This window comes from Thalassophryne amazonica, chromosome 19 (assembly GCF_902500255.1).
Source record: "Thalassophryne amazonica chromosome 19, fThaAma1.1, whole genome shotgun sequence".
Classification (NCBI taxonomy): Eukaryota; Metazoa; Chordata; class Actinopteri; order Batrachoidiformes; family Batrachoididae; genus Thalassophryne; species Thalassophryne amazonica.
Genome location: NC_047121.1, coordinates 54994488 through 55020310, shown reverse-complemented (window position 1 = coordinate 55020310; position 25823 = coordinate 54994488). Strand labels below are relative to the sequence as shown.

The window sequence follows — 25823 nt, the reverse complement described above, 5'->3', positions numbered from 1 at the left end:
AGGTGTTTGCTATCATTGGCTACATTTCAGTGTGTGTGATTGGTACCAAATCCTGTGTGGGTTTTATGCCACCTGACAAAATGGTAAAATGTTTCCAGCTCTGAGTCTGACCAGTCATAGCGGAGGATGTTGCAAACATTTTTCTCTGTTTGATTGAAGAGGAGCATTGTGCATTTCCTGTTGGGAAAGTGTAGTGACACGGACCCACAACAGGGGGCGTAAATGAACGGACAATGGAAGGAGACAAATTATAACACTTTACTGTTGTGAATGTCACAACCAAACACAGCAGATTCAGAATGTGCAACAGTCAATTAATAAAGGTGTCGTGTGGGCAGGCTCGACGATAGGAGACGCCCGTCTGGAAACGAACCGGAACCACACGATTTCCACCGCCACCTGAACCCGAGGAATACTGGAGCCGCCAAGTCCCAGAGTCCCCAGGTGGCCACCTTCCCGGCGTGTTGGATCTGGTACTGCTGGCAGAAAGCAAAAGACAGTCAAAGGGTGGGTGTGTGAACACCCAGTAACAATGGTGGGAATGCCACCTCCACCTCTCACTCAACACGTTGCAGCGGTCTCAGATGAAAAGGAGCGCCGTCTTGCACAGCCTCCATAAAAACGACCGGTTCTCCTGCAAACACTCACAATAACAGATTTATAAATCACAAAAGGCTGAGAGTATTACCTCCAGATGAAGATGATATCTCGGCAGTTTGGTGGAGGTGTCTTCCTGGTTTTATACCAGATGTGATGATTAGTGACAGCTGTCACGGATGATGGGTGACAGCTGTCACCACGGCTTGTTCCTGAGGCGGCAGCGCCTTCTCGTGCCTGAAGCCCGCACTTCAGGCAGGGCGCCTTCTGGTGGTGGGCCAGCAGTACCTCCTCTTCAGCGGCCCACACAACATTTCCACTATTGGAACCAGGACTAATCCTTGAAGTACCTCGGAGGGTGTCGTTAATCAGGTGGATCTTGTAGCGGACAAATGGCAGTATGTCTAAAAATATGGACGCTTTTTTCTGTGCTGCTGTTGTTTTTCACTCTCATCCTATTGTATATCTTGCATAAAAATCTGTCTTTTGAGCCCAGGTGGAATCAAACTGGAATTAAGTCTGCAAGGGTTATTGACAAGAGGCGAGCTAGAACTGGCCTTGGGGGAGCTGATGTTTGGAGCCAAACTTTAGAGATCACATGATTTAAAAACATGACTATAACTGCACTCTTGGTTTCTCCAAAGCTGTGATCCGTCATTTCAGGAATCAGAATAGTTTTATCCTTTGTATTCAAGCGTCCATTTGCCCGTTGAATGTGACCTATCTGAGTCCAGTGTGGCGGTGATGATTGATTTTCTTTGCACATTAAAGCAGCCCAGCTCTCCTTTTCTTAACAGTGCAAGTGAAAATGTATTCAGACAATGCTGTCATCACCTCCCACCCTGCAATCTACCACCACACAATTCACTGATGTCTTTTCCCATCTCATAAATGGGGTCGAGTCTGGTATCAAGGGTATAAAAGTTATTTCAATGACTTGTGGCAGCACTGTAAACGCCTCAAGACTCGATCTCAGTATTATCGCAGACCCCACGCAAAGAAAGCTAAAAATATTCCTCCCCTCCTCCTCTTCCCCTAAACAAAATGCAGAGGCTGGCAGAGCGTTCTTATGAACGCCCCTCCAGATCGAATGCTCCTCGTGTCAAGAAACTGTGCCAGGTTTACTCAGTTAGCACTCAGTTTTTCTAATTCAGCTCTGTTTAGGGCACGAACGGGCAACTGTGGTGCCCTGAAGGATCTGATGAGTCATACTTCAGCTGAGGGGCAGGGATAAATCCAGAGGGGGTGATGAGGGGGATATATCCTCCCCACCACCACCAGCCAAAAAAAAAAAAAAAAGATGCAAAGAAGAAAATTGAAGAAGACAGGAAAAAGTAGTTTTTTTTTGTTTTTTGTTTTTTAACAACATTGACAATTTTTTTTAGTCTTTGTCTTCCACTGGGGAAGAAATTAACATATCTCTCTATTTTCAACAATATGAAATCATTTTTTTACACTATTATCTGTCCATAGGAGTAGGATAAATGTCTATGATCTGCTTTTATCGCTTAGTGTTTTTTGGAGATTCCTGGCCAATCTGCCAAAAAATCCGCTGAGAAACATTTTTTTTTTTTGCAAATTTATTGAAATTGACTCTTTTTTTTTCTTTTTTTTTATTGTTCTTGTTTGATAAAAATGTGTTTGTCTGTTGACTTAACTCATTAACACTTGCAAAAATTAGCAAGACCACATTGTATATTATTGTCTTGTACATAGTAATGAAACATATGGTTTGCAATTTAAAAAAAAATGTCAATACAAATTTGACCTTTTGGTGATTCACGATGGAACGAGTTGTTCGCTACTAGTGTGTGTGTGTGTGTGTGTGTGTGTGTGCATGTGTATATGTGTGTGTGTGTGTGTGTGCATGTGTATATGTGTGTGTGTGTATGTAAAATTAGTGACAATATTATGAGAAGATTGCTCAGTTGCAATTAATCAAACCCCCCACTAAAAAAAGTCTGGATTCACCCCTGCTGACAGGAGAAACTCATCAGTAAAAATCCCCAGTGCTTTTTATAAAAAATATCTCATGGTTGCTGTAGAAACCAGTGGTGGTGTAGGACCTGTTGAGAACGAGGGTTGTGAGGAAAGTGGACCTGAAAACAGGATTTTGTTGAGCAAAAAGTAAAAGCCCTTGCTGTCGGTGCAGGTAATCATATCTGGAGCTCTCGCTGTGGACTTCTCTGCCTCAGGTTCTCTGCACTGTGGCCTTGTAGAATGTAATGCTGTAATCTCTACAATATAGCTCTAGATATGGTGTGGGTGTGTGTGTGTGTGTGTGTGTGTGTGTGTATACACGCACACACACTGCCCACGCACACACACAGCTGTTTGTCCTCGCTCACCTTCGGCTTTCAGAATCTTCCCAGACTCGTCTGTCCCTGAGCTCAAAGCTAAACTATGAAAGGAGCTCCTTTTGAAGTGTCAGACTGTATTGTTTTCTGACAAGACCTTTTATCACATGCGTAGCTTTTACTGTCTCTCTCAGCACTTTGCTGCTCGGCCAAGGTCACTGGAATTATTCTGCGTCCTCATGTGAACATGTCAGAGAGGCTGCATCAAAGGAAGGTTATTCTCTGCCCGCGTTGATGTCGACATTATATGGCCAACATGTGAATGTGGATAATGTCTGCAGCACAGTGACCCTCACGAGTTACCAGCTATAAGAACAAACCAACGAAGGCTTTATTACTTACATGTTCATAATCATGACAGAGCCAGTAAAAAAGTAAAAAAAACAAACAAACAAAAAAATGCTGTTGGAGGAAGCGATTAGTGAGTTTTTTACAACAGTTTTGTGACATATGTACTCCTGAGCTGTAGGGGGAGCTCTGTAGAGAAGAATATGACCCCCCCAAAAAACCAGCCAAAACAGCAAAAAACTGAACAAACGTACATAGTTTGATTCAAGTCTTGGTCACTTACCTCACTATTCTCCTTCCAGCATGGCTACCTAGTTTTAAGAGCGGTCTCCTAAGTTAGTTAACATAATGAGACAGCCAACGTGGGCTACTGCTAGCCTATGTTGGCTCTCTCAAACAAAATAATAGTATCTTTCTTTATGAAGTTTAAGTCACACTGTGACTGATTGAGGAAATGTATGAGTAACCTATGTCAAGGATTCAAAGAAATTTTATTGTCATATGCACAGAAGAACATGTTCCCTGCACAATGAAATGTGTTTACTGCATTTAACCCATCCTAATTGCCAGTAGGAGCAGAAGTCGACATTAGGCGCCCGGGGACCAGCTCCAGATGTACATCCCTGCCTTGTGTGAAATTTCTGTTTGTGTCCGTTTTTCTCCTGTACAAATCCTCTTCTCGTTCATTAAATGCGTTCCTTGTCAGCTGATGTCTGGCGAGTCTGTCAGAAAATTTTGTGTGTCCTCAAAACTTTGAGCGGCAACCAGACGCAGAGCTTTCCTGGTGGTTGCACATCTGTTTACCATTTTGTCCTGTACTTGTTCGTTAGTTTGCCAGTAGACTTCCGGTAGACCTTAAGTTTTATCCATGTGTTATCTGTTTGCCTTCTGTTCACGTCCGTTGGTAACATGCAGTGGTTCCAAAATCCACCAGATAAAGAAATGGATTATCAGATTTTTGCCACTGGATAAATTATTGCAACCTGACGACTTTAGGTTAAGAAGGAGAATAATTTAGATATGTTATTAATATGAATTGAAACTCACCTTGGATTCTTTGAACAGTTTGGTACATCTGTCCTTTTAAGTACTTCATGCTAAATTTGTGGTGTTGCCTCCTTTCCTCCGAATTGTTTGATTTGCTTTTATAAGTCAGTTATTTGTCCTTGACCATCTGCCTCAGCCACAAACTACTTCCACACCCGACTCTTACCAATATTTTTTATTACAATTACAATGGAGCAGCGCTCATGCAGCATCTACTACTACCATCTTCCATATGCAGTTTTTCCCATTCTTCGTCATTTGGCATTGAGGGTCAGACTAGACTGTGTGTAGGCATAAATACTGTTTCTATTGGGTCTGGAAGAATATAATACTCAATACCTCTGGTACCAACGCTACTTCACAAAAACGAGTATCCTTTCATTGTTAAAACTTTGGTGTTGACTTTCCACTGATCTGTTTCTGGAACATCTTTCATTCCTTGACATGTGATGAGTCTCACGTCTTCTGCCTGCCAACATGACTGCTGTGTTTAACGGCTTTAACAACAAATACCTACTACTATATGCAACAGGTTGGTTGTTGTGTCTCCAGGTGCTTGAAATCGAGAAATATCTCCACCTGGTGGACATTTACCATTAATGCAGGTACAATAGAATTTCCTGAAGAGCTCTGGTGTATTACAATGTTTACACTTTCATTTTAGATATCTGAGGAGACAAGTAGAATGTGACATGAGAGAGAACAGTAATTTGAGGTTATTCCAAATACATTTTGAGTGTTAAGAATTTCATTCCATTTGACTTGTCACACATTCTGCTTGATCATTAGCCATATCTGATTCAATTTTAAGTAGTTTTTCCAAATATGAGGATTAGAGCTGTGAAGTGTCATGGCGCCGTTCATGAGGCAATAACAAAACAAAGCCTGCGATGCATTCTGGTGTTTTTTACAAGAAAATACCAGGGAACTAAGAGTTTATAATGGTGGAATTGATCATTTTGGAGCTTTGTGACAGATATGGCTGTCGACCACTGTGTGTTGAGCAGATGCAGTGCAGCACTGCCTCCAGTGTGGTCGAGTGCGGTGCCGCATCCACCACATTGTAGAAATGCGTTTGGTGGCCACCCAGGCTGGGTTCATACCCACATCTGGATTGTAGCCATTCGTGTGCTGCAGTTGCCAGGTGAAGCATGGACATTGCTTGGCCTTTTCCAGTTGCTGGGGTCCTCAGTACGGAGACACCTACGTCTTGGATCATATCCAGAGAAACACATGGCCCAAATGTTGTCACCAACATTCACTCACAATAAAAAGTACTTTTGTACTTTTGGCACCAAGTCATTCTAGCAATACCCAAGGACCCTCCACTGAGACCTAGCACCCCGTAAAGCTTTGATGTGGTTGATGGTAGACTTCTTGGGTGTGAAGCCAGAATGCTCCGGTTGCTGCCTGGTCAACGTAATGCCTCTGTAGTTGTTGCAGCAACAACAACAGCATGTTCTTTCATCAAGTTTGTGGGGATGATACTTGTCTCTCAGATTAAATCAAAGATTATTTGCTGTACCAGGAAAACAGTATCTCCACCCGCCTGAAGAAAATTTGTTTCAATATTCAGGTCCCAAGAGCATTCTCTGCTCTGAGCTATTTTACTGCATTTGTGATCTCAAACAGTAACATTTAATGGTTCACAGTAGATTGGAGAATTGGGCACAGAAAACCCCTGTAATGGAGATGTCTAATATCCTGGTAGGAGGCTAGGCCTTATGTACCTGCTCAAAGTAGCCAACACAGCAGAGACGTCTGGCAGAACTGACCCATATCATGCCATGACTGTGATGGGACAAGGTGTAGGTTTGGAGGAATAAAGTCCTTTGATTTGTCTGTAAGCAAAACGAAGGTCATGAGACAGATAATGACCTTATCACAGATTCCTTGAACAAAGACCTCCTTGTCTACCCTCATGGACACTACTGCCCGCTTCCTCAGCTCCCCATACAGCCTGGAGTTTCCTCTTGTGGAGATTGGCAACCCCTAGCAAATTTCATGGTCTTGCCATGGAAGATATCCTACATTCCATTTGGTTCTCCATTTGGCTCCATGTCTGGGAATCCTCCAGGCAGATTTAGTGCAGTCTCACAAGAAAAAGTCTGATCTCAAAGTCTAGCACACATTTGGAAGCTGCTGGTCTGTAGTCAGACTTCACCAACTGACCAATTCTGTAGACCCTACAGATCAGCCAAAATCTCCAGCGCCTTTCCTCAAGAATATAATCAGTCTCATGAGTAGCACCTGCCAACGTTTTGTGATGTCGACGTCGATTAACATTGAGCCATTGTTGTTGTGGTTGCTACCTGCCCTGTGGTTGAAATCACATGTGGCCAACACTCTGTCAGTCGTCACCGAGTGAAGCCGTGGATAAAAGCCGAAGTTTTCTTCGCTAAGATATCGCTCACTGTGGCCAGGTTTGAGAAGTTCAATGAAGTCTTTTATGAATTTGATGCTGTAGCAAAGTTCACTGAGAGGCCTCTGGCCTGATTAGCTCCTGCCTGGTTTTGAGAAGCCCTCGCCGCCCCTCAGGTCATGTTTCTGATCTGTCACAGCGGCGGTAACAGCAGTTGAAGTCCTCTAATGGAAGATGTAGGTTAAATACACAGAGGAGCAGATCTTACTAGTCTTTCCCCACGAGAGGAGGCATTATTTGATCTACGCTCTTGTAGCATAGCAAAGAAGTGCTGGAGAAAGGAAGAAAGACAGAGAGATGGCGGGCTTTGAATAATTTGTTTGTTTCAGGAAAACACTTCCTCCTTCACTCTGTGTTGACGAGGCTCCGTAATGAGACCCGAGACTCCCGGGAAAGTAACTATCTCATAAGCAGGCCATGTAGCAGATATGAAAGTGACACAACATACTGTAGAGTGTCGGAACGCTCGCCTTGATAGCACCGAGCAGGCGCTGCCTTGGTTTATTACATTTCTCTGCATCTTAGTGTTGTTCTTGTTTATGTTCAGCTCATTAGGGCGCATGACAGCTCGCTTTGGCAGGAGGACGAATTCTACAGGGTCGAACATTTGCTTCAGATTTTACTGTCGCCTCTCATCTGTTTCCGTTATTCACTTGCCAATCCAAAAAAGGCCTTTATTTTGTAGATCAAGTGCATTTTTTTTTTTTTTTTTTTTTTGCTTGTGTTAATTATCCCCACTGAGCGGCAGGTTGGGGTTTCATTCAAAAAATGTGAACACTTTGTTACAAAGCTTTGTTTAAGAGTGGATCAGTGGTGTTTATATGCTGCGTGACCTGACCTTTCACTCTGTTTAATAGTAACCATTTATTGATTTCTTGAAAGCCATTGTGTGTGTGTGTGTGTGTGTGTGAGTGTGAGTGTGCGCGCGCGTGCATATATATATATATATATATATATATATATATATATATATAATATGTATGTGTGTGTGTGTGTGTATTACATGGCATCCTGTCGCAGCTGTCGCTCACGTTGCGCCTGGTGTGAAAGCGGCATAACAGACAAAATTTGCTGGTCCACCTGAATCCATTATATGCTACTTTTACTGTATTTTAAAATGTGATATTTTACCAATATACTAACAAATCACTAGGGGGTGCTCATGGACCATCAGTGGTCTGTGGACTACTGTTTAAGAAAGGCCACCACAGCTGTAGTAATTCTCTTATAGCTTTTTTGAAAAGCTAACTAGCTATACAGGCATTTCTATTAACAATAATATTGATTTGCTGTAAAATAGTACCTGTGTATCTGAAATGCTGTATTTCACTTTAATGTTCAGTAAGTGTGACATGACACTGTATTCCATTTTACTCTGATAAACAGGGAGATCACAAGATGGCCATAGAAAAAAATATTTAGGAATCTTTGCAGCACCTGTGTGTTGTTTTTATCCTACCATGTGGTTCTCAATAATATTGCCACAAATCCGACAAATGGAAGCAACCAAACATTTGTTTGTTTTTTTTGTCTCCGTTAATTGCATTTCTTCAGCATTGAGCAGCAAGGGGCGTTCAGTCTGAAAGTCCCTTAAATTGCCTTTAAGCTCCTGAATGTGTGTTGGTTTGTTATTTTATTCCGACACTGGGATCCGGCAGGGTGGGTGCTAAAGGGAGAATTCCTTTTTCAAAACCCATTTGCACGTCGTAATGTTTTATGGATGCGTGTTTTTAGGCGAACTAAAACAGCTCTCAGGTGGAGCCAAGTTCCTGGGTGCCGCCTGCCGACACTCTGAACAAACCCTTAGAGTCCAGCAGTCTGCAGCTTTGGCAGCGAGATCCCTGCAGGTGTCAGCAACACAACACATATTGATTTCACAAAATAGCTTTTATTGATTATTGTTTTTTAAAAAATAGAACTACTTGCACAAGCACATTGAGACAACTGCATCAGAACCTGTGGTCATCATCACATATATGCTGTGGCAAAGGAAGAAGTGCGAAAGCATCCACAAAAATAAGCTACAGTTATATCAAAATGATAAATCTTGCGTTCAGGCAGGAGAGTTGTAACTCTTTGTACTTTTAGGACTCTGGCGCGTTAGAAGCAAATGAAGTTGCGTGCTGATGATGAGCCGGCGCCGCCACGGAAAAAGAGGAATCTCTTGCTTCAGTTTCTCCGTCGAATCCTGCAGATTGTTCCCTCGTATCCAGAGTGACAGCTTTAATAATCAGTTTCTACTGGTCCAGCGAGCATTTGGAGAAATGATAAACACATAAAGTAACACAAGAAAAGGTGCATCTGAGTCGTCTTCTTATAAAGAAGACATGATATGAACATGAGGATGGAGCTGTCTGAGGGAATCGGGATCCCTCTGCACCTTATTATCTCATAGATGTCTGTGTACCACGGATACATGTGCTTTACTTACAGCAGGAGGTGGGCAACTGGTGGCCTGGGGGGCCAGATGTGGCCGTCATCTTAAATCAGTCTGACCTTCAAATGCATTTCCAATTAACAAAAATAGAAATTATGAAATAGTTTTATTTTGTATTTAATTGCAGTTGATTATAAATCACAGCTTTTTTTTTTCTTGTATTTTCAGCTCATTAATTTGGGATTTTTCCGTGTTATATGTGTTATATGTATATGTATATATTTCTTTTGTTATTGTTTTTTTTCTTTCTTTATTTTAATGTATTCACAACTTGACTTGTCTGCAAAATTTCCATCCTTCCAGCAGAGTCTTAATCGGAAAAAAATAATAATTCAAAGCCCTGCATGCCAAAAAAAGAAAATCATACATTTCTGACATCTATTAATGCCTTTTTTGCTGAATTTTTGGGTTTCAAGTAGGAAATCTACCAGAAGCCCTGAAATGTTCATGTCGCTCACTACATACAAAAGCTGCTCAAATGTGCATTGTGGTCTTGACTGTTTATTTATTTGCAGTTAGCTTTTGACAAAAATAAGGTGGACTGACAGCAAAAAAAAACCCAGCAACTTACAGTTGTGTCTGTTGCTCTTATGGGCAACTTATTTGTGGTTTACCTTTACTGTAATTTAAATTGCATTTTGGTTACTTAAATTTAAAAGAAGCTGATGTGTTTGAAATGTCTGGAAGGGAACCGTGTCAAATATGAAGAATTTTAATTTGAGGCGCCACTGCAACATTTTTTAAAAAATAACTGCAGGTAGTATTTATTTTCATACGCAAGCTGTTTTAAGGTATCTTAAAAAGCTGCAGTGAAAGTGCTGTGTAAATGCATCTTTCTGTTTTATGTTGATACAGAAAATAACTGAATTCGGAGTAAATTAAATATGATTTAGGATGGAGCCAGCCAGCCCCCCTTCACCCCGCCCCCAATCTAGAATCTCCCACAGTGGATCCGATCACACACGCTGCTGCTGTGCTTTGGAAAATGAGAACTAACGAGGATTTAAAACGGACTTTACAGACATCTAAGTGACTGAAGACCAAGTCCGACAGAACAAATCACCACACGTCTCTGAAACATTTACGAATGTATAGTTCATGTACAAATAATGCAGTAAAAAAATAAACTTAACCCCAGATAGTATTAAAAACATGTCACCATGAGACGATTTGGCACATTCTGGATGTCAGTGTTAGTCGATGACATGACACATTCTCTACGATCTTTATTGCATTAGTTCGGGTGCCTGGGCAGTGAGATACCATCAGGAGACCAGTTCTGGTGGGTGCAGGATGGCTGGTTAGGATGGAGCCAGAGCGTCCTGAGACGGCTGCCAGAACCGACAGCAGCGCCCACGGAGCTCCCGGTGTGCCGACAGCTACGTGCAGGTGGCAGGCTGGGCTTTGCCGTCTGCTCTTCCTCAGGAAGCTGCATGTTTGTGAGAGAAAGGGAGAGAATGTGCAGTTCTGCACATCGCTGCCAAAGCCTGATATGAACATTGCCAATTCCAGGACGAAACAATATTCGTGCGATTGATTGGCGCCGTGCAAAACACGGCGTCGTGAAAGCGTGACGCCGCTAGTGGCATATAGGCTGGAGGTTTGTTGTGTGTGTTGGGCAGCCGCACTTTCAGCAAGCATCTTGTCAAAGATTAGATTCGTGCAAACGTATGACACATGCAGGATGGAGTGAGTAAAAATAAAGAGGTGTGATGGAGGAGAAAAGGATGACTGGTGATACCTTCTGCAGGTGCAGCCTGGGAGCATGTGTGTGCTGCTGATGCACTTGGAAAACAAGCCACATATGGGCAGTGACTCAAGGCTTTATTTATTTATTTTTTTAGCTGTCTGCTGCGTAGCTACTCCTTCGACCATGACTCCAAGCTTTTCTTTCACTGCTTCAGTCTGCCTCTTTACCCCCCCCCCCCCCCCCCCCCCCCCCCCCAAAAAGCATTATCTGGAACCTTTGCCTTGCATGAAAAGAGTTGTGATGTTGCCTAGTGCAGAAGAATGATGTAAGTCCTCCCTCCTGTGTGAGCAGAGGCTCCAGTGAAAGTGTCAGGAAGTGTAACAGCAATGATGCAGCTTCAGCATTAAAATAATACTGGTCAGCAGCAACAGCAACCACAACAAAAAAAATAATTTCTTGCATGGACTTTGAGAACTGATTTAGGGTAATTTTGGGGTGCTGAATCCAAATCTGAGCTCAGTTTCCTCGATCACATCACGTTGTTTTTGCAATCTGCATGCTCCCTATTGATGGATTACACAAAAGTTGCTCATTCACTCACAAGTTTGATGCCACTAATTGTGCACAAAAGCAGCTTCAAAAGCATAGTTTTGAAACCAGGGTCGCAAAATATGAACAAAGGTGTGCGAGACTGCAGCTTTTGCTTCAATGCTTGATACGAGAAATATGTTTTCACATCCTAAAATGTGATGTGATTGGCAAAAACTAACAACAGATTTGGATTCAGCACCCCCAAGTTACCCAAAATCCATTGCAAAACTCCATGCAAGAAAAATCATATTGACCAGTGTAATGAATGGTCATGAGTGCAGTGGGAAAGAATATTTGTAGGAGTCGAAAGGGGGAATGTTCAATGCAGCACATGCAAATATTCTTTCCCGTTGCACGTATGGAGATGATGCACTGTTTTACACGACATCTAAACAGATCATACTCCAGGCAAAGCTACAGGATAACTTCCTCGTATCGTGGACAAATTTTTTATGAAAAAGTAGTGGACTCGTTCAAGGAAGTGAAATGTATGGAACCAAAATGAATGAAAAATGACAGAAATCATACAGTGAGACTATCAATGCCACATGAGGTACAGTTCACACATGGGACAAATGACAAGCATCTATTTAGGTGTTGTGTTAAATGCATAGCTCCACAATTACAAAATTTACTATAAAACAACTAAAGATCTAGTCAGCAAGGTGAGGTGATGTGCTTAAAGAATTTGTGAATGGACAAGAAAAGTAATCAACTGTTTTGGTAAATAATCATTTTTCTCAAATAAGCATCAACAGCATGTCAGATGTCAGGATTTGAGCTTTTTTCTGTTTTTAAACACTAAAGTAAATATGCCATATTGTCCAAAGTACTACAAGTATTTTCTGTATTATCACTTAAATTTATTTATTTATTGCATTGTTGTAATGTACTTTTTATTATTGCCACTTTTTTGTTATATTATTTGAGTTTATTTAATGTTTTTTGATTCCTGGGAAAGCCCTATATAAATAGTAGTAGTAGTTGTTATTATTGTTGTTATCATTATTATTAATATCTATATATTAAAAGCCAAGTGGCCTCTGTGTACGTGTGTGTAACTTCCGTCATGGACAAACCAGGGAGAGCGCAGATTTGTCGTTTGGTATGTTTATGTATTTTAGGTCAAGGATGAACAACGCAAAAAACGGAAAGTTGATAGGACTATTTTTGGAGAAATTAGGGATATTAGGTAACGACGGTGAACAATGGACGCTCATATCACCATTAATCAGTCTCTGGTAACCAGACAAGCTCTGACCAAAGGAAATATCTCAGCCTTGCCAGTTGTAAAACATGAAATCAACTAAATGTGCCAAATAATAAATACAGTGATGCACAAAACTTTCTCATTTTCGTTTCTTGCACATTCAGTTAAAATTGTTATAGAAACTTTACATAATTTACTACCACCCTTGAAAAATGTCAGCTACCTAGCCTGTGGATCCACACCAGCAGCATGCTAGTTATTATTATCATCATCATCATCATCATAATTTTTTTTTTTTTTTGGCATGTAAGTTGCACAGGAGTATTATGTCGCAGGACCTCGCCAAATAGTCAACAGTGGTGACTTATACTCCAGATACAACAGTATTTGGGTTTGAATGACAGCCTTGTACTTTCATGGATATTGACTCGGAGCAGAACGATACATCATGTACTGTGATAACTGTATCATGGAGCTTGTATCATATCATATTATTTCTTTGAAATCAGCATCATAATTCCATAAAAAGTTGATAATGACCTCTTGCAGGAGAATCATAAATGATTTATGAAATATGCAAATGGTGAAAGAGAACATCAAGGATGACAAATTAAACTTCAGTGGCATGTTTCTTTAAACATTGAGCACAGATTACTTTCTGCGTAATTAATGTGAACAGGATGCAATTATGTATCTTGATATTTATCGTATAGCGGAGCCTCCTAATATTTATCCTACAAGCTCACGGCTTTGGGAAACTGGAGCATATTTATTGATTTATATATATATATGGAGTTTTTATTAAACTGTTTTTGCCATTTGTCGGACTGACTAAATTTGGAAAAAGTCGAAGTGCACTCGGAGTGCAAACCTGCACTGGAATATTTATTGAAGTCCTGCCACCCACTGTTGTCTTTGAGAGAGGGAGGTAGTCAGAAGCTTTATCACGATGATGTCATAAGGCTGGAATATTAAAGTGATCAAAGCAAAAATTGTGACACAGCTCTGAATCACTGCTTTAATCAGCTGTTCCCTGAGCAAAAGACCATTTGTCCAAAATGTCATTAAAGTCCCGGCACCACTTTTCCCCCTCAACACCGCTGGAAGTCAGTCAGTCAGTCAGTCAGTCATGCCACATTTCACTAGTGAGTGAGATAACGTCACTTGTACTGGCCTGATTGTCACCAAACATGGTACATGCATTGCAGATGGTGACCCCAAGAATTTTGGGATCAAAAGGTCAAGGTCAGGTTTGTAAAAACCTTGTGAGAATAATAACTGCCCGAATGTCACCAAACGTGGTAGGTGTGTTATGTATATTGACCCCAAGAAGCCTATTTGTTTTGGATATAAAAGGACAAAGGTCATGGTCACTAGGGCATACTTCGTAAAAATCGTAAGCACAGTAACATCTGTCCTAATTGTCTCATTGTCACCAAACGTGGTGTATGTGTTAGGCATATGGGGTCAAAGGTCAAAATCACTGTACTGCACTTTGTAAAAGCCTTCTGCAGAAAAGCGTCACTTGGCTTGGCCGTGGCTTTGTGCGGACTAGGTGCTTGTTGAAAGATCCTGCCACCAGCCAATCTAAAAACTGCGATCAGATACCCTTCGACCTCCTCCTGCTGGGGAGCCGAGCAGGAGTTCTGCAGAGGACGTGTGCTGTGTTTCTCTGCACCATCGTACATTTTCATAAAATTTACCGTAACTGAATTTGAACTCAGTGGGCCGATGCAGTCGGGTTAGAAATGAGTGTTTGTCTTTGTAACAGCAAAAAGGACAAGCTGTCTTAAACACCTACCAGATCACTAACTGCCACACAACCTCTTGACAGTAAAGAGATTTGGGCTGTGAGTCCTGTTACCATGGCAGTGTGGAGGAGGATGGCCACAGTGAAATGCACGTGCAAAAAGCCCACCGCGTCTCAATGGCTGGCGTGCACGTGAGGGCATGCATGTGTGCGGGTGTACACGTCCATGCCTGTGTTGATGAGCTCACTGGAAATATGCGTGAAAGTGTGTCTGTGGACTGAAGCCGCTTCCCGCAGGCGCATTGTTTGTGTTTGGATGGAAATAAGAAACACCGCCGGACACTTCTTTCTCTCCGTCTCTCTCATATTTGCACCTGCAGAGGAAAGCAGCCATTTTTTCCTGCTCCCACCTCTCCTGACAGTCCTCTTTGAACACTTCCAGAAGAGTAATGGTTCTACAGCTTTTCAGGCACAGGCATTGTGTGGCTATGTCTAATTCCAGGCATGCCTCTGTTTTAATGCACAGACAGGCTCCACACAGCATGCGTTAGAGGCAAAATATCAACATCATTCTAGTAGCTAACAAAAAAAATCTCAACGTTTCATTCCACTCCACCGAGCATTCTAGTGGATAAAACTGCAATGGCTTTACCATGGAAGGGCTTCCACCTACAGCTTAAATTGCCTAATTTGTCAAATGTGAGCGTACCAAACGATTGTAAAGAGCAGCTAAATGATTGCTTTTTTTTCTTCGTCATCTTCTTTAAATCCAAACCTTTGGTGAGGAAAATAATCTACACGGAAGGCTTTCTTATTTGCTTATTCCATTCCCCAGAGAACTCTTTAAGCAATTTACTGATGAAGGCTGTCTGCATTTGGTTTGCGGCTTCCTTCCATCCTGCAGAGCCTTAAACATCCACGCTGTTTGTTCAGCGGCTCTGCTGAGGGAATACCTCCACTGCTTGTGCTTGCAGGACCCAAAGATACAAGAGAAGAGAAAAATAAATTCAAGGTTGTGTTCTCTGCTCTTTTTTTTTTTTAAATCTGCTTCCATAAATCCAGGAGAGTTTCCCCCTCCGGCTCATCTTGTTTTAGCCGAAATGCACCCAGCGCTACTTTGTTACACGTAGTCCTGCAGGCTGTAGCCGGTCTTATTGTCTAAAGGGGAGAGGGAGCAGTACTGGTGCTGGAGCTCCTGCTGCTGCTGCTGGAGCAGTTGTTGCTGCTGAAGCAGTAATTTGTCAGGGGGAGGCAGCAGCACCAGGTCTTGAGGTCCGTGCCTCTTCCCGGAGCAGGACATGCAGAAGATGGACCCTCCCACAAAGAGGAAACCTGCAGAAACAAAGGCCACGTAGACGGCGCCGCCGGGCTCAAACTTATTGCTCTCCGGCACGCTGGAGTCCAGAAAGTTGGTGATGACCTCGTTGGTAAACCAGGAAGCAGGCACCAGACAAAGGAAGCCTGCAGCCATGAAGCAGCCACCACTTGCAATAGCAGCGTGCCTTTTGGAACGCCGCCCACCTCCCCACCGGGTGCACTTGAGCCCCAGGGATGCCAGGCAGAGGCCCATGGCAGCCATCACGCAGCACAGCACCATGGTGGTGCGGGCAGTCTGCAGGTACGCCGGCAGGGACAGCACCGAGTACTTGAGTGTGCAGCTGAACACGCCGGTGCTGTACCACGTGCAGTCCATCCACAGTCCCTGCATCTGGGAGATGGCTGTGATGATGTTGGAGCCCACCTCTGCGCTGACCTTCCAGTTGGGCAGCAGAGTGGCAACCATGGCGCCCATGATACCCAGCAGTGCGAGGACAAATCCAAATATCTGCATTCCAGTGGATGCCATGCTCCGTGTCGAGTGGCTGCCGCCTCAGCCCTCCTGCTCACCCGGCAGCATTCACCCCGTGCCACCCGGGCACACTGACCCCTCACTCGCTCTCTCTCACCACAGCTTCCAGTCCCTGGCTTCTCAGCTGCTGCACCTCTGGAGTCCAAGCACTGGAGGAAAGAAATGAGAAGCTGAAATGAGTGCGCGTCCTTTCTACCTTCACTCACCTCAGTTTTTTCTTACGGGAAACAAAGGACGGTGTGAAGCGAGCGGCACTCAATGAGAGCCGACTGGAGGTGAGGAACACTTGTGCATGTGTGCTGGCTGCTCCTCCACCTGAGCCCCACAGGGCTGTTTATTAGAGAAATGAGTTTGTGGTATTCACGCTGCTCAGTGGCTTAAAGCTGCAGCGCTGCCTGCTGCCAGATTTCACTGCAAGCCGCCAAAACCAGCGGCGCCGTCCGGCGGCACAAGCAAACTTCTTTTTCTCATTTGCTTGCATTTGTGCTGCGCAGACCTGCTCTGAGTGTTGACTGGAGAGAAGCGACTCTTACCAGGCTGGTGCAGAGCTGCTGCTGCTGCTGCTGCTGCTGCTGGCGGCGGCGACGCGTCACGTTGTTGAGTGCACACGAGCACACTCACAGGCACACGGAGGAGGAGAGGAGGAAGATCGAGTCCAGACCGCAGATCCATTCAGGTCATCCATGTCCTTAGTAACAGCGCGTGAGAGCAGAGAGGACACTCCGATCTGTAGACCAGCTCCCCCTCTCCTCCTCCTCCTCCACTCTCTCTCTCTCTCCTGTGCGCCGGAGAGCGACTCACACGCTCACGTCACATGCGCAGAGAAAATCCTCCTCCTCATCATCATCTGCTTTCACAGGCGGTGTTGGATTTGTTACTCCAAACTACCACATTAACATTCGTTTTCACGCCTTTCAGCTCTAATTAATCTAATTACCTGCACCAAACAGGAAGTGTCGTCAGGGTTTTTTTTTTTTTCTTTTTTTTTTTTGGTGGTGGTGGTGGTGGTGGTGGTGGGGGTGGTATTCCTGACAATTAGCCCAAGTCTTAATAGTTTTCAGCCACAAAGTGGTGGAATAATAAATCCTGTCGAGAGAATCTATTAAATTTCGGTGTTAATTGGGATCCAGATGTGGATTCTGGCTCATTTATGACGTTATTTGACACAATAATGTGGACTTTTATGAAGACTTTGCTCAGTTTCATTGATTGATTATTAGTTACTGTCAAATGTCAAATTTTAGAACAGAGGTGGGGTTAATAAAGCTGCTGTGTTTTTGTTTTTATCCCCTGGGGAATTGTGTCGTGGTGATTTACGTCCGTCTGTCTGTCCCAAAAAGGGTACAAGCGTTCTGAAATCAACCCTCACATTTTTAGGTGGAATTTCATGCAACTTGGTACAGTTCCTTGTTATAGGTTGGTAATACGTATATTTTAATATCATTTGAGTTGGGGGCATGTTACCATGATTATGGACCTTGATTATCAAAGCTAGACTTCTGAAATCAACTCCCCTCATACTTATAGATGGAATTTTCTGTAACTTGGTACAAGTCCTTGTTGTAGGTCGATAATATGCATATTGTAATATTGTACAAGATTGACACATTTTGGCAGAGTTATGGCTCTTGATTAACAAACCGAGACAGTTTCATGAGTTGGTGCCTGTATTTTAAAATCAACTCCTCACGTATTTAGGACAAATTTTGTGAAAATTGTTACAATTCCTTGAAATATTATCAGAATGTAGCGAGCACTTGTACCAAAGCTGCATCTGCCAGTGGGGGGGGGGGGGGGGGCTTGAAATAATAACTTGAAATAATGTTGTGAATTCAAAAGCAAAATTCCAGGGTTGTTTGGTCTTGGCAGCTGTCTGAACCATTTGCAGTTACTGTGCCCCCAACGTTTCAAAGTATGTAAAGCTCCCAAATATTTATACTCCTGTGACTTTGTGATGGCGTGTCCATGTGACTTATGGTAAATTATATGATGCCTAAAGAGATGTTTGTAATTTGATTGGTGGATTCTATGTCACATGATATTCATCATTCGTCCCATTGCGTGGGTGATGTTACTACCGTGCATTTTTTTTGCTGTGCATGTTTGGTTCTGTTTACGTTTTTTTTTTTTTTTTTTTTAATGTATTTCTTGCTTCCGTTTGCCCTGCATTTATTTTTTGTTCTTGTTGTTTTTTGCTTCAGTTTACCTTGCATTTTTGTCCCATATGTTTCGCTCTATTACGCTCCTCCATTAGCATTTTTAAAAAATGCTTCCATGATACAAGGAATCTAATACAAGCCGCCGAGCTCATAGGGTCATCCTCAGCAGCTGTGGAATCAGATGAAGAAATAGACAAGTTTTTTGCTGAATTTACGAAACCAGCTCATCAGCGGGTTGTCAGATAAGATAAGATAAACTTTATTGATCCCACAACAGGGAAAATCACTTGTTGCAGCAGTTTATCGTGCGTTCAATGAGCTGCCTGCCAGCTGGAGTCACCTTCTGGGTCCCGCTGCCCTCAGATTCTTGTACCAATCACAAGCACCTCTGTAACTTTAAGTAAAATATCAAATGAGGTTACTCTGTCCGAGTGTCATATAAAACAAATACAGTTGCATTTAAAAATAAATAAAGTTCAGTATTTTTTTCAGGTATTTCAGAGAGTAAAAATGTTTCATATTCTAGTTTTAATACATAGCAACTAAAATGTTTGTCATTTTTCTTTATTTTAATTTTGATAAGAAAATCTGTGTTCCACTTCACCACAAAGGCTCTGCTGTTTAAGACTTTTTCAGTTGGATGGTTCAACTGAAAATGAGACAAAATTAGACTAAACAGTCTCTGCAGAACAGATTAATATGACAACTGGTAAATACATGAACAATGAAGTAATGAATGCATGATTTTTTTTTTAATCCTCACCCAGATTAGCGTTTGCCAAAAGTACTTCTTTTTTATGACTGGAATAATTTCCCGAGTAACATAATCCAGCAGATAAAGCTAAAATGAAATAAATCCCATTTGTGTTGAAGTCCTTTATAACCATAATGCACTGCAGCTGCTCTCATAAGATAAGAAGATGCCAAGATGGAGATAAGACCTCTGAAAGCAGCCCCTCGCGCTCTGAGCCGGTCAAACTTCTGTCTCTTGAAGGCTTCAGAGTTTGCGAGATGGTCCAGAGGGCAAAGGAGCATGTGCACCCCACACATCTAAAACCGGCCTTCCTGAGGCGCATTCACTCAGCAGGAGGTGGAACTCGCAGCTGCTGCCCCACCCACCCCTGCCCTCTCTGTAGAGGACACACTTCAGGGGAGGGGTTTGGTTCATGAATGACGGCGAGGACAAACAAAACAATACAGGTTTGAACGATGTGACCACACGCTGTTTGTTATTGTGCTGCATAAGCAGAGAAGAAGAAGAAGAGCCTGCTGTGAGGATTTCACACGATGAAGATCAGGACGGCAACCAGAGTGACGTGCAGCAGTTACATGATTGCTCGATCTGGATCGATTGGTCACAATTGATTTCAGCTATTGATCAGCATCTTCTTATCCCGTCCCCACTTTGCTCAAACACCCTAAAAGAGCTCTGATGGTGTTTATGTGGACGTTCAGGGTTTTGCTGCTGCAGCGCCGCACGCCACGTGTGTCCTGTCTCCTGGAGACCCTGAGTGCTCATGTTGCTGTTGTTCTGTGGAGAACAGCATGAATAAATAAATGATGAAATGTAAAGGTGAAGAGACGGTGGGAGATGGACACACTCGCAGGGAGTCTCGCAGCCAAGCTCGCTCCGTCTCTGCTGCTGCAGCCGGACTCGCCGCCCTCCCTCCTTTACCCGCGAGGGGCTTTTATTGTTCAATCTGTGTTTTCCTCTTTTATGTCCTCCCCTGTGTAATTGGTTTTGGTGCAGATTGTTGACGGAGGCGCTGTAAGGTGTCATGTGATGCTGATCCTGATTTTCCACATGCACACGTGATGACCTGGACCACGCGTGAACAGAACAGCTACAGTTTTCCCCTTTAAACTCAAAACAAATCTCTACAACGTGATATTAGTTGAATAAAAATATCAAAGACGAAAATAATTGGGTTGCACAAATAATGTCACCCTTTAATATGACACAACTACAACCCCTGGCAAAAATTATGGAATCACCGGCCTCGGAGGATGTTCATTCAGTTGTTTAATTTTGTAGAAAAAAAGCAGATCACAGACATGACACAAAACTAAAGTCATTTAAAATGGCAACTTTCTGGCTTTAAGAAACACTATAAGAAATCAGGAAAAAAATTGTGGCAGTCAGTAACGGTTACTTTTTTAGACCAAGCAGAGGGAAAAAAATATGGAATCACTCAATTCTGAGGAAAAAATTATGGAATCATGAAAAACAAAAGAACGCTCCAACACATCACTAGTATTTTGTTGCACCATCTCTGGCTTTTATAACAGCTTGCAGTCTCTGAGGCATGGACTTAATGAGTGACAAACAGTACTCTTCATCAATCTGGCTCCAATTTTCTCTGATTGCTGTTGCCAGATCAGCTTTGCAGTTTGGAGCCTTGTCATGGACCATTTTCTTCAACTTCCACCAAAGATTTTCAATTGGATTAAGATCCGGACTATTTGCAGGCCATGACATTGACCCTATGTGTCTTTTTGCAAGGAATGTTTTCACAGTTTTTGCTCTATGGCAAGATGCATTATCATCTTGAAAAATGATTTCATCATCCCCAAACATCCTTTCAATTGATGGGATAAGAAAAGTGTCCAAAATATCAACGTAAACTTGTGCATTGATTGATGATGTAATGACAGCCATCTCCCCAGTGCTTTTACCTGACATGCAGCCCCATATCATCAATGACTGTAGAAATTTACATGTTCTCTTCAGGCAGTCATCTTTATAAATCTCATTGGAACGACACCAAACAAAAGTTCCAGCATCATCACCTTGCCCAATGCAGATTCGAGATTCATCACTGAATATGACTTTCATCCAGTCATCCACAGTCCATGATTGCTTTTCCTTAGCCCATTGTAACCTTGTTTTTTTCTGTTTAGGTGTTAATGATGGCTTTCGTTTAGCTTTTCTGTATGTAAATCCCATTTTCTTTAGGCGGTTTCTTACAGTTCGGTCACAGACGTTGACTCCAGTTTCCTCCCATTCGTTCCTCATTTGTTTTGTTGTGCATTTTTGATTTTTGAGACATATTGCTTTAAGTTTTTTGTCTTGACGCTTTGATGTCTTCCTTGGTCTACCAGTATGTTTGCCTTTAACAACCTTCCCATGTTGTTTGTATTTGGTCCAGAGTTTAGACACAGCTGACTGTGAACAACCAACATCTTTTGCAACATTGTGTGATGATTTACCCTCTTTTAAGAGTTTGATAATCCTCTCCTTTGTTTCAATTGACATCTCTTGTGTTGGAGCCATGATTCATGTCAGTCCACTTGGTGCAACAGGTCTCCAAGGTGTGATCACTCCTTTTTAGATGCAGACTAATGAGCAGATCTGATTTGATGCAGGTGTTAGTTTTGGGGATGAAAATTTACAAGGTTATTCCATAATTTATTCCTCAGAATTGAGTGAGTCCATATTTTTTTCCCTCTGCTTGGTCTGAAAAATTAACCGTTACTGACTGCCACAATTATTTTTCCTGATTTTTTATAGTGTTTCTTAAAGCCAGAAAGTTGCCATTTGAAATGACTTTAGTTTTGTGTCATGTCTGTGATCTGCTTTTTTTCTACAAAATTAAACAACTGAATGAACATCCTCCGAGGCCGGTGATTCCATAATTATTGCCAGGGGTTGTAAATGATTACTTTTAAGCCAGTTTTCTACAAGTCAGGTGATGAACACATGAAAATTTCCAACTTACTGAACATGTGGTTTTATTTTCCATCAGTCTTTAAGGAATGCAGCCAGTATAGTCCTGTGTGGAATATCTGCCTGGCACAGGTATGATAAGAATGAGAGCAGTGAGGGACGCCACCAAGACACCGAGATGTGATTGGAGGGCAAATTTTGTGTGTTACATCACCAGCTTCATGGTGGAGTGGAGCAGAGAAGAATTTTCATCCAACTAAACTCATTAAAGCTGGAGTCTCACATGTGCCTTCTGGCAAACTCTAGTTGAACGTGCAAGTCTTCCTTTGAGGAAGAATCTTTCTTTTCACTCCACCATGATGTATCACTAAAACACAAAGGTTGCAGTGTTCTCATTTTCTCCAGTCACAGCCAGACACGTTTCTCTTGGTGGTTTCCCTCACCTCGCCTCTTTGCAGTTTTTTGACAACCGTCTATTTCAGGCAGATTTGTCATACAGTACCATTCTGTTTGTAATTCTTCATGACTGACCAAATATACTTTGACATATTGAAAATTTGTGTGTTTTTTTTTTACACGTCAGGATCTGTCACGTCAGTCCTGCACACTTGAAAGGACTCGCCTATTTCTGCTTTACTTTGGCGAGACTGTCCCATGTCTCTTTATTGTCTGACTTGTTTGTACAGTTTCTGGAATCACATTAGCATTTTAATACAGTTTGAACTTGAGCATTCTTATATGATCTTATTTGCACTTTTTCCCTGTTTTTCTCATTTCTGTAAGCTTGAGTGCAAAATGCAGTAAATAAGTAAATTATAGAATCTATTCATCAAAATCTTCCTTTTTAAACAGTCTTGCGTCAGTTTTCCACCTTTTTACAAAGACGTGTGATAGAATGAGATATGTCCTTTTTAGCCTCCCGGTATGAAATACAGGAGGATAAAAAGTTCCAGTCCACCTAACCTGCATGTCTTTGGATGTTGGAGGAAGCCCACACAAACACGGGGAGAACATGCAAACTCCACACAGAAAGACCACAGCTGGGAATCGATCCCATGACCTTGCTGTGGGGCAAACGGTGCTAACCACTAATCCACCTTGCTGCCATTTTTCTTTCACATTTTGCATAAGCGTGTACTCGGTTGATCCCCCGACACGTTGTATTACTGATTTTGGGGGAGGGGGGGTGGATATGTCATCTCCTGATGATTCTTATTTCTTCTATTGATAGTGATTTTTGATGATGATCCCTTTCATTGGAATTTTTTGTAGAAATGAGTAAAACTACACATTTTTTGGAAAGTGCATACACAAGCCAATCAGAAAATGGATGATTCCACCATGGCAGCCATTATGGGTTTTTAAAAATGGTAGCTTAAAATGGGGTTTTTTCATTTTTTTGGCTTCTGGCTGACCTAGAATTTAGATTCCATTGACTAAATCTACCTTTTCAGGGCCAAGAAATGTACATGCAGATGAAGTCACATTTCCGGAAGGCTAGCTTGGATTTTTGAGTGTGGATGGCTACATGAACATATTTTTTTGTGTTTAGCTCCATTGGTTCCCTTGGCCCTGAAAATGTATATGAAGCCTAGGTCATCAAGAATCAGAGATATTAAAAAAATGTCAACGGTACAATTTGAAGTTGCTTTTTGTGTGAATCCACGATGACCACCATGGGAGGTTCTGAAGGGTCCACTCTTCAAAAATGTCTAGTTCTGCAAACCTCCACAGAATTCCAACAAACCCTAGTACCTCAACATAGCGGGCGATTCTACAGGAAAGTAACACAAGGCTGCCTGCCCAGCAGTCCTAAGCCCCGCCCCATCAACCCCTCGTATATTCAACGTCTTTTCTGTCTTCTCCCGTCTGAGGTGTTCTGCTTCCACTAACTTGATGGCTGTTGTCTTCTGGAGGTGTTGTTATGAATAATGTAGCTCTTCTTTACCGATTGTGGAGCTCAGTGAATTTTTCTTTCTTGTGTTCCAGAGCTGTATATCACCGCTTCCTTCCCTCTTTCTGTTCTCTCAACTTGCCGTTATGTAAGTGTTGGTTGTTCAGGTGCTGGCGTAGCTGGTGCCCACGGGCTCTGCCATCTCATCTGACTGCTTTCCCTTTGTGTTTTTAAAATGCATCTGAATATGTGATAGGAACTACTTTTTAAACAAAACTGCAGTACAGAATTTTGTGGGTAAAATATATAAAATATTCTTTTACTTGATCTTGTGGGTTCTGTTTATTTACAGTATAAAACAACGGAATTACAGATTACAGCCCTCTTTGAACGTTGATTAAACTGGTTTGCATGGTACTTGGTAAAAAGGTACTGTATGGTGACCCCAAGAAGCATATTGATAATTGGGGACAGAAAAGGTCAAAAGTCAAACTGACTGAGCTGTATTTTGTAAAAGCCTTCTGCAGAAAACCATCGCTTGTCAACGGTAAACCACCGTAGTCAGCACCTCTGGACTGAGCAGGACCCTCGTGAGCTGATAAGACGGCGCTGTGCACACTCATGGAATCTAAACAGCTGATTAGAATTCCACGCACCACTTTTTTTACCTGATACTGAACTCTGGTCCAGAGAAAGTGGAAACGACTCAATGATTCACACGAGCTGCACGGGTGCTCGCGGAGTTCCTCAGGGCGCGTGGTCTCAGCAGGAGGTCTGTAGTCTTTTCATTTTATCTTTTTGTATGAGTAGGCAGCAGAGCGTGACTGCAGGTATGCTGGAATATTTATCTTCAAGGTCCTGTTAAACACGCAGTGTGACGTTCCCATTAATTTATCTGCATGCTTCTTTTATCTTTCCATTTTTTGACTTTTACAAACCTGCATGCTGCAGGCACTATGTAGTTCTTCTCTTTGCAGGTCTGCTGTATGTTCTCCAGCGTGGAACAACTCTTGTCCAAGCAGATGGACAGTATATTAGCAACACCTTGCTAACACCAGGTTGGAGTCCTTTTGCCTTCAGACCACCTTAATTCTTTGTGTCGTAGAGCCATCGTGGTGCTGGAAACATTTCTTGGTGTTTTTTTTTATGCCAGCGTTCCATGATGTTGGGGGTCCTTATGTTCCTACCTATAAATCTTTCCTTTCTGCATGACATCTAAAGAACCCCTCATCTCATTGAAACCATTCCATGGTGGTGAATCGGGAAGGAAGTACCCTTCTGATAGTGGGATCAATACACCACATGCCAATTGTAAAGCTGTAATCTTTTCACGATACAATTAGACCATGTACCATCTTTAAAACTCCAGGATTTGCCTATTCTTGTAGAGCAGGTAGCTGTGTGGATAAGCAGTTCGATCCCACTCATGCCTTGGACAAGATATTGTCTCAGTCCACCTGGTACCAGCTTCGGCTGGGGAAGTAGTCTGCGTCGGATCGGCGTTCCATCCAGGGGGAGTCGTAGACTGTCATCCGCTTGATAAGCATCAGCACCAACGGGCCTCAGGACTTATTTAGGACTTACTTCTTCTTTGACTTTCAAAATAATTTTTGTTCACGTTGGCGCGTACTGACACAGAATCCTGTGAAATGATGAGTATATCTCATCTAAATCAACTCTAAAACTTACTAGTAATAAAATTATAAAGATAACTGAAGTTTTAAGCGTGGCTATAATAAATATTTAAGAAACTTAAAGTTTATGAGCAACTTCACCTGTTATTGCTCAAGCACATTGTAAACATTGACACGATGGAGTTTGCCAGGGGTTGTAGTATAATGATACAGACATATTTTACAAAATAC

At 42.3% G+C, this 25823-nt stretch overlaps 2 protein-coding genes and 1 long non-coding RNA gene across 4 annotated transcripts in view; 2 read left to right on the top strand and 1 right to left on the bottom strand.

Annotated features, from left to right (window-relative positions):
- The window catches only part of tfb1m (transcription factor B1, mitochondrial), a 64656-nt gene that overhangs the window by 32945 nt on the left and 5888 nt on the right, over positions 1 to 25823 (top strand). The gene's annotated exons all lie outside the window — the stretch shown is intronic.
- LOC117532336 lies at positions 8309 to 25627 on the top strand. The gene is made up of 3 exons (XR_004566840.1): positions 8309 to 9261; positions 18152 to 18154; positions 25616 to 25627. It is a non-coding gene; the product is annotated as an uncharacterized LOC117532336 (long non-coding RNA).
- Positions 15432 to 16464, bottom strand: LOC117532335 (claudin-20-like). Its single transcript, XM_034195655.1, has one exon. The coding sequence runs from the start codon at positions 16233 to 16235 to the stop codon at positions 15510 to 15512; it is 726 nt and encodes a 241-aa protein (XP_034051546.1). The 5' UTR covers positions 16236 to 16464; the 3' UTR covers positions 15432 to 15509.